Source organism: Canis lupus, chromosome 17, assembly GCF_048164855.1.
Source record: "Canis lupus baileyi chromosome 17, mCanLup2.hap1, whole genome shotgun sequence".
In the NCBI taxonomy this organism is placed as follows: Eukaryota; Metazoa; Chordata; class Mammalia; order Carnivora; family Canidae; genus Canis; species Canis lupus.
This window is the reverse complement of record NC_132854.1, coordinates 59159687-59172700: the sequence shown is the minus strand read 5'-3', so window position 1 is coordinate 59172700 and position 13014 is coordinate 59159687. Positions and strand designations below refer to the sequence as shown.

At 37.9% G+C, this 13014-nt stretch overlaps 1 protein-coding gene across 17 annotated transcripts in view; it reads right to left on the bottom strand.

Annotated features, from left to right (window-relative positions):
• SETDB2 (SET domain bifurcated histone lysine methyltransferase 2) overlaps window positions 1-13014 on the bottom strand; it is an 82995-nt gene that overhangs the window by 43092 nt on the left and 26889 nt on the right. For all 17 annotated transcript variants that reach the window (XR_012010234.1, XM_072783175.1, XM_072783179.1 and 14 more), the window contains one exon: window positions 9280-9843. Coding sequence is in view for 16 of the 17 variants with exons in the window: in XM_072783175.1 (XP_072639276.1) it covers window positions 9280-9843 (564 nt within the window). In the remaining variant the exon portion in view is untranslated. The remainder of the gene's footprint in view (window positions 1-9279; window positions 9844-13014) is intronic.

Genomic DNA, 13014 nt, shown 5'->3' with positions numbered 1-13014 from the left:
CCTGTGTCTGTGTCTCTGCCTCTCTCTCTCTCTCTCTCTCTCTCTCTCTCTCTCTGTGTATATCATGAATAAATAAATAAAATCTTAAAAAAAAAGTTTTTAAAAAATACACTAGAGGGAATCAACAAATTAGAGGATGTATGAAAACATATTAGCAATCTAGAGGACAGGGTGTAACAAAGCCCCCAAGCTGAATAAAGGGAAGATAACAGAATTTTTTAAAAAGAGGATAGGTTAAGGGATCTCTTGGACGATATCAAGTGAACAAACATTTGCATTATAGGGGTCCTAGAAGTAGAAGACAAAGAGAAAAGGGCAGAAAACTTATTTGAAGAATAACTGAATACTTTCCTAACCTAGGGAGGGAAAGAGACATCCAGGTTCAGAAGCATGTGAGCACAGGAGTGGGGGTGGGGTGGGGAGGAGAGATGACTGGGAGAAACAAACTCCCTGCTTAGCAGGGAGACTGACAGGTCTCAATCCCAGCACCCTGAGATCGTGACCTGAGCTGAAGGCAGACGATTAACTGATAAACCTCATGGTAACCACAAACCAAAAACCTATAATACAGACACAAAAGATAAAGAAAAGGGAAGCCAAGCCTAACACTAAAGAAAGTAATCAATCTTAAGGAAACAGAACAAGAGAAGGAATGGAAAGAACTACAAAAACATCCAGAACATAATTAACAAAATGGCAAGAAGCACATATCTATTAATAAGTATGCTAAATGTAAATGGACTAAATGCTTCAATCAAAAGACAGAGTGACTGGGGCACCTGGGTGGCTCAGTCAGTTAAGCATCCAACTCTTGATTTTGGCTCAGGGTTGTGAAATTGAGCCCCATGTCAGGCTCTGTGCTGGGCTTGGAGCCTGCTTAAGATTCTCTTTCTCCCTCCAGTCCTCCCTTCCCTCTCTAAAAAAAAACAAAAAACAGAAAACAAAAAAACCAAGACCCATCTATATGCTGCCTACAAGAGACTTGCCACAGACCTAAAGACACATACAGACTGAAAGTGAAGAGATGGAAAAAGATATTCCATGCAAATGGAAGTAAAAAAACAAACCTCTACAATAGTAATGCTTGTATCAGACAAAACAGACTTCAAAACCAAGACTGTACTGAGACAAGTAGACTATATAATGATAAAGGGATCAATCCAACAATAGGATATATAGCACTGTAAGTATCTAGGCACCCAACACTGGAGCACCTAAATGTATAACGCAAATTTTAACAGACATAAGGGGAGAAACGGACAGTAATACAATAATAGTGGAGGACTTTAACATCCTACTAATACCAATGGATAGATAGATAACCCAGCAGAAAATCACTAAAATAGTGTCTGTGAACAACACATTAGACCAGATGGACTTGAGATATATGGAGATATATAGAGAACATTCTAGCCAGAAACAACAGAATACACATTCTTTTAAAACGCACATGGAGGGGATCCGGGGTGGCTCAGCGGTTTAGTGCCCTGCCTTCGGCCCAGGGCATGATCCTGGAGTCCTGGGATCAAGTCCCGCATCAGGCTCCCTACATGGAGCCTGCTTCTCCCTCTGCCTGTGTTTCTGCCTCTCTGTGTGTCTCTCACGAGTAAATAAATTAAAAAGAAAATCTTTAAAATAGATCTTGATCACAGAGTCATAAGTTCAGACCCCACATTAGGCTCCAGCATGGAGCCTACTTTAAATAAATAAATAAACAAACAAACAAATGTTTCTTAAAACACTAGTAAAAATCAAAAGCAAAAAAAAAAAAAAACAAAAAACAAAAAAAAATCAAAAGCAAAGGAAACATAGTATTTCATGTAATGGATCTGCCTCTCTCTGTCTCTCACGAATAAAAACAAATAAAAAAAATGAATAAATAAATAAATAATGCACATGGAACATTCTACAGGATGGATCACATATCCCAATAAACAAGTCTCAATAAATTTAAGAAAACTGAAATCATATCAAGCATCTTTTCTGACTACAACAGAATGAAATTAGAAATCAATTAATTACAAGAAAAAAAGTGGAAAAGCTATAAACATGTGGAGGCTGAACAATATGCTACTAAACAACCAATGGGCCAATGAAGAAATCAAACAGAAAATTAAAAAATAACTCGAAACAAAGGAAACCAGATGGTCTAAAATTTTTGGGATGCGGCAAAAGCGGATCTAAGAGGTAAATGTATTGTGACCTCAAGAAACAAGAAAAATCTCAAACAATATAAGCTTACACCTAAAGGAACTAGAAAAAGACCCAAAACTAGTAGAGGAAAGGAAATAATAAAGATCAAAGCAGAAATAATATAATAGAGACTAAGAAAAAAATAGAAAACGTCAACGAAACCAAGAACCAGATCTTTGAAAAGAAAAACAAAATTGGTAAACCTTTAGTCAGATTCATCAAGAGAGGATCCAAATAAATAAAATCAGAAATGAAGGGGGTAAGTAACCACTGACACCACAGAAATAGAAAGAATTACTATGAAAAATTACATGCCAATAAATTAGTGCAGAAGAAATAGATAAATTAACAGAAACATATAATCTTCCAAAAATATGTCAAGAAAAAGTAGAAAAACTGAATAAGGTGATTTCTAGTAACAAAACTGAATTGGTAATAAACAGAAGACATGAACAGACATTTCTCCAAAAAATAAATACAGATGGCCGACAGATACATGAAAAAATGCTCGTCATCATTTATCAGCAGGGAAACAAAATCAAAACAATAAGATATCACCTCACACCTGTCAGAATGGCTAAAATCAACGACACAAGAAACAACAAGTACTAGTGAGGATGTGGAGAAAAAGGAACCCCCTTGCACTGTTAGTGGGAATGCAAACTGGTGCAGTCAGTGAGGAAAACCATATGGAGTTTCCTCATAAAGTTAAAAATAGAACTAACCCCTCCCCAAAAAAGAACTATTTAGTAATTACCCAGCTGGGTATTTACCAAAATAGTAAAAAAAGTATCAATTTGAAAGGATATATGCACCCCTATGTTTATTTCAGCATTATATACAATACACAAATTATTGAAGCAATCCAAGTGTCCAATGATAGATGAATAAAGAAGAAGGTGGCATATATATACAATGGAATATTATTCAGCCATAAGAAAGAATAAAATCTTGCCTTTTTTTTTTTTTAAGATTCATTTATTTATCTGAGAGAGAGAGAGAGAAAACTCATGGTGGGGGATGGGAAGGGCAGAGGGACAGGGAGAGGGAGTTCCTAAGTGCACACTGCACTGAGCGCAGAACCCAAGGCTGGGCTTGATCTCACAACCCCGAGATCATAACCTGAGCCAAAACCAAGGGTCACTCAACCAACTATACCCACCCAAGTGTTCCCCCCTCTTTTAAAGATTTGTTTACTTAGGAGAAAGAGAGCATGGGGGGGGGAGGGATCTTGCCATTTATAACAACATGGATGGAGTTAAGAGAAATATAATGGTAAGTGAAATAAGTCAAAGAAAAGCAAATACCATACGATTTCAGTCACATGTGGAATTTAAGAAACAAAACAAATGAGCAAAGGAATAAAAAAAAGAGAGACAAATCAATAAAGAGACTTTACAGAGAACACACTGATGGTTACTACAGGGGAGGTGGGTGGGGGGAATGGGTCAAACAGCTGATGGGAATTAATAGTACACTTATCATGATAAGCACTGAGAAATGTGTAGAACTGTTGAATCACTATGCTGTATACCTGAAACTAACACTGTAAACTTTTAATTTACTGGAATTAAAATAAAAATCTTAATAATAAAACACAAAACAAAAAAACCCCACCCAAAATCTCTTGCATTTCTATACATTAACAAAGTAATACAGAAATTAACAAAAAACCCACCTATTTACAATTGCACCAAAAGGAATAAAATACCTAGGAATAAACTTAACCAAGAAGATAAAAAAACTTATACTCTGAAAACTATAAAACACTCATGAAAGGGGCACCTGGGTGCCTCAGTCAGTTAAGTGTCCAACTTTTGATCTCAGCTCAGGTCTTGATCTCAGGGCTGTGCATTCAGACCCCACAGTGGGCTCCATGTTGGGTGTGGGGCCTACTTAAAATAAAAAATAAAAAATAAAACCGTATCTGGGGGCATCACAATGCCAGATTTCAGGTTGTACTACAAAGCTGTGGTCATCAAGACAGTGTGGTACTGGCACAAAAACAGACACACAGATCAATGGAACAGAATAGAGAATCCAGAAGTGGACCCTCAACTTTATGGTCAGCTAATATTCGATAAAGGAGGAAAGACTATCCACTGGAGAAAGACAGTCCCTTCAATAAATGGTGCTGGGAAAATTGGACATCCACATGCAGAAGAATGAAACTAGACCACTCTCTTTCACCAGACACAAAGATAAACTCAAAATGGATGAAAGATCTAAATGTGAGACAAGATTCCATCAAAATCCTAGAGGAGAACACAGGCAACACCCTTTTTGACCTTGGCCACAGCAACTTCTTGCAAGATACATCCATGAAGGCAAGAGAAACAAAAGCAAAAATGAACTATTGGGACTTCATCAAGATAAGAAGCTTTTGCACAGCAAAGGATACAGTCAACAAAACTAAAAGACAACCTACAGAATGGGAGAAGATATTTGCAAATGACGTATCAGATAAAGGGCTAGTTTCCAAGATCTATAAAGAACTTATTCAACTCAACACCAAAGAAACAAACAATCCAATCATGAAATGGGCAAAAGACATGAAGAGAAATCTCACAGAGGAAGACACAGGCATGGCCAACATGCACATGAGAAAATGCTCTGCATCACTTGCCATCAGGGAAATACAAATCAAAACCACAATGAGATACCACCTCACTCCAGTGAGAATGGGGAAAACTAACAAGGCAGGAAACCAAAAATGTTGGAGAGGATGCGGAGAAAAGGGAACCCTCTTACACTGTCGGTGGGAATGTGAACTGGTGCAGCCACTCTGGAAAACTGTGTGGAGGTTCCTCAGAGAGTTAAAAATAGACCTGCCCTACGACCTAGCAATTACACTGCTGGGGATTTACCCCAAAGATACAGATGCAATGAAAAGCCGGGACACCTGCACCCCGATATTTCTAGCAGCAATGGCCACAATAGCCAAACTGTGGAAGGAGCTTCGGTGTCCATCGAAAGATGAATAGATAAAGAAGATGTGGTTTATGTATACAATGGAATATTACTCAGTCATTAGAAATGAAAATACCCACCATTTGCTTCAACGTGGATGGAACTGGATGGTATTAGCTGAGTGAAATGAATCAATTGGAGAACGACAAACATTATATGGTCTCATTCATTTGGGGAATATAAATAATAGTGAAAGGGAATAGAAAGAAAGGGAGAAGAAATGGGTAGGAAATATCAGAAAGGGAGACAGAACATAAAGACTCCTAACTCTGGGAAACGAACTAGGGGTGGTGGAAGGGGAGGAGGGCGGGGGGTGAGGGTGAATGGGTGACGGGCACTGAGGGGGGCACTTGATGGGATGAGCACTGGGTGTTATTCTGTATGTTGGCAAACTGAACACCAATAAAAAATAAATTTATTATTTAAAAAAACGTTGCTTCTAGTTTTCAATATTACAAACAATACTGCAGTGAACAGCTTATTCTTATGTGTATGTGTTAGCACCTCTAGAGTAGGATGTCTCAAATATTTTTGACTATGACCCACAGTAAGAAATACATTTTCTTTATGACCCTATATAGGCATACATATTTCTCTATGTATATGTATAAACTGAAACCCTTATCATGTATGATATACTTGGGCATTTTTTAAAAAGATTTTATTGCTTTTATTTTTTTAAAATTTGAGAGCGAGTGCGTGCATGAGCAACAGGGGCAGAGGGAGAGAGAGAGGGAGAGAGAATTTCCAGCAGATCCTGTGCTGAGCGTGGAGCCTAATGCAGGGCTTGATCCATGACCCCAAGATCAAGACCTGAGCTGATACCAAGAATTAGACACTTGACTGTGCCAACCAGGCACCCCTGAAGATTTTATAAATTTTTTATTTATTTTTTTTTATTTAGGATAGTCACAGAGAGAGAGAGAGAGACATAGGCAGAGGGAGAAGCAGACTCCATGCACCGAGAGCCCGATGTGGGATTCGATCCCGGGTCTGCCAGGATCGCTCCCTGGGCCTAAGGCAGGCGCTAAACCGCTGCACCACCCAGGGATCCCACCCCTGAAGATTTTAAGTAATTTCTATACCAAATATGGGGCTCAAACTTAACCCTGAGATTAAGAGTCACATGCTCTACTAAGTGAGCCAGCCAGGTGCCCCGTGGGTATTTTACTCTTTATTTTTAAAATTCTAGTTACAACCACTTTAATGATTTTACATCCCATTAAATCTGTAGCTTGGAAAACCATGCTCTACATATACTTAAAAGCAGAGCACTTGGGTGGCTCAGTAGTTGAGCATCTGCCTTTGGCTCAGGTCATGATCCCAGGGTCCTGGGATCAAGGCCTGCAACACCTGGGTTCCCTGCAGGGAGCCTGCTCCTCTCTGCCTGGATCTCTCAGGAATAAATAAATAATCTTTAAATAAATAAATAAAGTTAAAAGTACTATTGCTACAAAGTATGTATGAATGTCCTCAATTGCTATGTAATTGTTTGAATTTGTCAAATGACTGGTCTGGCCTGGTATAGAATTCCAGTTTTACATTTATTTTCCTTTGACATTTTAAGCTAATATGCTTCTTTTGTCTTCTTTATTTCTGATGAGAACTGTGTTGTTAATCTTTTTTCTGATAGTGTTTGAGATTTATTCTCTACCTTAGATACTTTATAAATTTTTAGCTATTAGCTCTTTGACTATTGCTCTTCTCTCCTCAGATACATTCTGGTGTTTCTCATTTTATCTTCTGTAGTTTTTAACCTATAAATTATTTTCTCCATGTGTTTATCTCTTTTCATTCTGGAAGATCTCTTTCATTTTGCCTTGCAATTGACTAATACTGTTTCCAGCTGTATGAACTCTACCATTAAGTTCATCTATTCAATTTTTATTTCAATCACACAGGTTTTATTTCCATGTTTCCAAATGTTTTTTTTCCATATATACACCCCCTCCCCCCAATATCCTTTTCTTATTTCACGGATGCTAATATCTTAATCTCTCTGAACATTTTAAACATTTTAAAGTCTCTTTTTGGGGCATCCGGGTGCCTGGGTCAGTTGAGTGTCTGACTCTTGAATTCAGCTTGCGTCAGGCTCCGCACTCAGTTCAGAGTCTGTTTGTCCTTCTCCTGCTCCTCCAGGCCCTCCCCTATGCTCTCTCTTCCTCTCTTCAATCAATCAATCAATCTTTTATTTTTTTTTAATTTTTTTTTTAAAGATTTTATTTATTCATGAGAAACACAGAGAGAGAGAGAGAGGCAGAGACACAGGCAGAGGGAGAAGCAGATTCCCCTCAGGGAGCCTGATGTGGGACTGGATCCCCTGACTCCAGGATCATGCCCTGGGCCAAAGGCAGGTGCTATACCACTAGACCACCTGGGATTCCCTCAATCAATCTTTTAAAAAAATAAAGGCTCTTAATCGGATTCTGTATTTATCTATGATTCTTCAGGTGTGAATTCTCCCATTTATTAGGACTCATGCTGTCTTCATGGCTCCTAAACATTTTTGTGTGCTTTGACTGACATCGTACCTTTCTGTGGGGTTTACTCCTGGGTGGTCCTTTATGTCGACTCTTTTCCTTATTGCTCTGGCTGTGACTATGAGTTTCATTGCTCTAAAACAAGTTGTTAATCCCATTCCAGGCTGTGTGACATAATTAGCCTACTTCTCAGTCCTGTAGAAGTCCTGGTTTCTATTCTCTAGAGAACTCAGTGCCTACTCTACTATGCATGGGACATGTTTAATTCTCATTCTTCTAAGAGTTAAAATCCCTAGCCACAATGCCTGTATTCATTTCCAGATCCTAGTGGGTTTCAGCTTCTGCTTTTGTGATTTCTCTTATAATTTCTGACCAACAGATGAAAATATGTATATTGGTGGTATATATTATATAAAGGTTAGTGCCTACAGTGTTAAAGTGAAAATCATATATAGTTGGGGTGCCTGAGTGTTCCAGTGGGCTAATCATCTGACTCTTGATTTTGGTTCTAACCCTAAGTTTTCGATCTTAGGGTCATGAGATTGAGCCCAGCACTGGGTTCCATGCAGGATGCGGAGGCTGCTTGAGATTCTTTCTCTCTCCCCCTCTCAAAAAAAAAAAAAAAAAAAAATCATTTATAGTCAAGATTCAAAAAAAAAAAAATCTTATAAATTGACCATTAAGCAAACATTGTCCATTTTTTTCCTCCAGCACTGACAGACTAGACTTTGCCACATGTAAATTATATATAGACAAAATGTTAAAAAAAAAAAAAAAACAATCCAAACCTTTATTTTTAAAGAGAAAAAACCTGACACTGTGAGAGATTTCCTCTATGACAGGCCTAAAAGAACTGAGCCAAATTGACATAACGGTAGATTTAAGTCCTCTCATACTTCAACGGAGAAGATGGTGAAACTATTTAAATTCTTTCTTTCTTTCTTTTTCCTTTGCCTAGTACAGGTAGATAAATCTACACTAAATTAAATGTATATAATGCAAATCCACTCTACATATGCCTACCTACAAGTATATATATCTTATATATCCTTAAAATTTTTAAATTCTTAATGTATTAGAACAAGTTTTTTTAATGGAATGTCAACATTATGAGAATATGAATTATAAGCACCTTTAATTTTATAAAGAAGTAGCAAGGAAAATTTATAAAAGTAAAACAAGACATATAACATAATAGTAAAGAACACGAATTCAAACCCTGACTCTTCAATTTGTCTGCCCTGTGACCTTAAAATTGGCTTCTTGGCTTCCTCATTTCTAACACAGAAGTAATATTACCGACCTCATGGGGGGTTTTGTGAGGATTAAATTTAAAAAGTGTACATAAAGCACATGTTACAATGTCTGGCACTGTTACATGACACTAGCTGGACTTGTTGCTATTATGATTGTGATACTAGATTAAAGGAAATACTCATCTTCAGAAGAAATAATTTTCAAATCATTATAATATTTGGGAAAGATTTTCCTTTCTATTGCTAGTGAGAGAGTATATCTTTCCACTGTTGATTTTTGGTGAACAGAGTTTAGACAGACAAATTGATACATAGCAGGACTTCCTGACAAGAACCCTTTTGTTCAGAAGATTTTTTTAAATGCCATATTTTCTACTCACATGTCTATGCAGCCCTCAGAACAGTCACATGAATCAGTAAACATGTTGGAAAAGCTGGTTAGATAATATGCACGTGGCCACACAGTCCTTCTGTACTTAAAATGTGGAAGCTTTCTATTGTCAATTTCATTACAGAAAGAAATGGGTACCGATTCCACTCCATTGCTTATATCCACATCAGAAACAATTTCTTCTTGTTTTGGGTAATTCCGAGTCAACTGAACATAGGTATTGAAAGAAAAATTATCTGTAAATAAATAGTTGCACTCTGTCTCAAGCAGGTAACGAAAAACTTCTTCCACGTTTCGTAGACTCCTTCCACAAGGGGTTTTATAACTCACATGGAGTGCTGAAGAATGAGAGTTTGTCTTTGCATGTCGTCTTTGGAAGTGGCATTTGATTGGTAGCTGCAGAGGGTTTTCTCCCTTGAAGGTCAGTGGTGTTTTCATCAGACAAGTTCGAGAGCAGTCATGACTTCGGTAAGGTAGATTAAAAAATGATTTCTTTTCTCTAATGTAGGCAACTTTATTTTCCAAAGGAGGAATTTCCTTATTTTTTGCAGATCTGCTTAAAATTAAGAATTCATTAGTATCTCAACATATACAATTCCCCATTTTTAAAAAACACTGCACACTAATGTGTAAATTAGTTCCCATTAATTTCTTTCTAGACATCACTAAAATAAGCCAAACTCTGAAATAAGCATTTTACTTATTATATTCTATAACGATATAAAAGTCATACTTTAAAGGATTTTTTTCCCCTCTGGACACCAAAAACATGGTGTTTTTCTCCTAGTTCCACATCTTCAACTGGGTGCCCAATAATTCAGTTCAATTCTGACACTACCTACCTGGAGTTAGCATCAGATACGAGAAGTTAAAAGGTCTCATCCCACAAGACTGTCCCCACTTCACGTGTCAAACACAAGTTCCAGGCCACCCAAACTTCTGACCAACCTAGGGGTTTCCACATGCCCTCCTCAGGCTTGTGAATTTGCTAGAAAGACTCACTTTAATTACTACTACAGTAATATTACTAATTATCACTTTAATCACTATTACCAGTTTAAATAAAAGATACAACTCAGAGATGGCCAAACGTAGGGCAAGGTAAGTGCGAAAGGGCACGGAGTTGGCCTGCCACCCTCCCAGCACCTCAAAACCTTCACCAACCAGGAAGCGGACAGAAAGAACCCTGTCCACTTAGAGGTTTTTATGGATACTTCACTATGTAAACATGATTGATTAAATCATTTGCCATTGGAGATGATCTCAATTTCCAGCCCTTCTCCCCTCCCTTCAAGCTTCTAATGGAGGTTTAATCTTTGGTGACCAGCATCCACCCTGAAACTAACTGGCAGTCCTTCACCCAAGTCATTTCATTAGCAGGTTGAAGACACACATTCTTCAGGAAACTCCACAGGTTTTAGAAGCTAAATGAAGGACCAGGACAAAGACCAAGTATTCCTCCTATTGTACCACAACCTAATTTCAGAATATCCCAGAAAGTAGTGATTATACCTTTAACTCTGTGCTACAGCACCTACCAACTTTAGAGTTGATTTAGAGCATGCACTTTGAGGAATGTTACTTCTTCAGGCATGTTTGGTTCAAAATTTTTGCTTGTAAGAAACAAGAAAGACTACTGAAAAAAAAAAAAACTAATTCATCAAGAATCCTTCAATAATTATACTAACTGGACTTTTTCTGTAATATGTATTCCACGTGGCACATTGACATATATTAAAACAATGAGCTGACAGGAGAAAATGGAGAGGTTACTGATTTTAAGGAAAAAAAAAAAAAAAAAAAACCATGAACTAACTCTGCTTCTGTGTGTGTCTCTCATGAACAAATAAAATCTTAAAAAAAAAAAGGGCAGCCCCAGTGGCACAGTGATTTGGCGCTGCCGGCCCAGGGTGTGATCCTGGAAACCCGGGATCAAGTCCCATGTCGGGCTCCCTGCATGGAGCCTGCTTCTCCCCCTGCCTGTGTCTCTGCCTTTCTCTCTCTCTCTGTGTGTCTCTCATGAATAAGGAAATGAAATCTTAAAAAAAAAAAAAAAAAAAATTCCATGAAAAGATTCCATGTGTATAGATAGAACTTGGGTTTTAATCTTTCACAAAGTACCTAGACTTTGTTTTACCTAATATTTTCTATTTATCTAGGTACCTGTTATTTATTTTATGCAAGTTATATAGGTATTCTGGGGATATTTTTATGCTCACTATATAAAGCAGCACTATATTGATAGAAATAGTCCATATCTGTCCTGCTCAGTTTGGTAGCTCCACTGGCCACATGTGGCTATTGAGCACTTTTAAACATATAGTAGAACACCCAGTGCTCATCCCATCAAGTGCCCTCCTCAGTGCCCATCACTCAGTTACCCCATCCCCCTGCCCACCTCCCCTTTTGCCTCCTTTTGTTTCCTAGAATTAGGAGTCTCTCATAATTTGTCTCCCTCTCTAATTTTTCCCACTCAGTTCCCCTCCTTTCCCTTATAATCCCTTTCACTATTTCTTATATCCCACATATGAGTGAAACCATATGATGTTTGTCCTTCTCCAACTGATTTATTTCATTCAGGATAATACCCTCCAGTTCCATCCACACTGAAAAAAACCCTGAATTTTAAACTAAATTTAATTTTGATCGATTCAAATTTAATTTTAATTCAAATAATTCAAACATAAATAGTCACATGTAGTACGTGGATGCTATACTGAATGCACAGATATGAGGTTCCCCATTCCTTTTCCAGCTATAAAGCACTCCTCTGCATAAATTCCACATTTTAGGGCAGCCCAGGTGGCTCAGCGGTTTAGCGCCACCTTCAGTCCAGGGCATGATCCTGGAGACCAGGGATTGAGTCCCGCGTCAGGCTCCCTGCATTGGAGCCTGCTTCTTCCCCTCTGTGTCTCTGCCTCTCTCTCTCTCTCTGTGTATGTGTCTCTCTCATGAATAAACAAAATCTTAAAAAAAAAAAAAATCCACATTTTACTAGTCTTCTACTGTTTCCAATCTTTTGCTATCACAATCATGATGTAACAAGTAACTTTGTGCATAACAATTTCATACAATTAGTGTTTCACTTTGGAATAGGTTTCCAGAAGTGGGAGTCCTAGTTCACAGGTAAATGAATCAGTAACTCTGTTAAGACTGCCAAACTCTTCTCCATGGGGGTCAGTCATTCCAGCAATTTATGAGAGTGCTTGCTTTTGCAGCAGAGCCTCATCAATGGCTCTTGATGCTTTGTAATTTCTGACAATGTAATAGATTAAAGGATGTACTATAATTTATTTATAAATCTATTAACATTGAAAACATTTGTTTCCAATTTTCCAGTAGGTTACTGCTTTGATGAACATCCTCATACATAAATCCTTGACCAAATTCCTGATTACCTTAGGATACATGCCTTTAAGACAAATTACTAGGTAACAAGAATACACACTTCAAAATAATCTTATTAATAAAACTTGCATACTTAACACATACTTGTGTATTTTTTTTTTCATTAAAAAATCTGCTATATTGGACCCCCACATACTTTTAAGGACTGTAGCACTCTCAGCACATGACGACTCCATCCAAACCTATGCACTAAAACCAAACTCTGGCAAGGCTTTTAGCAGCCTATGGCCATGTCTCTGGGAGGACCCAAGTCCCCCAGTAAAGTGCCTGCCTGCAAAAGCCCAAGGCAGTCAGCAAGTTTAAGGTTACCCCTAGC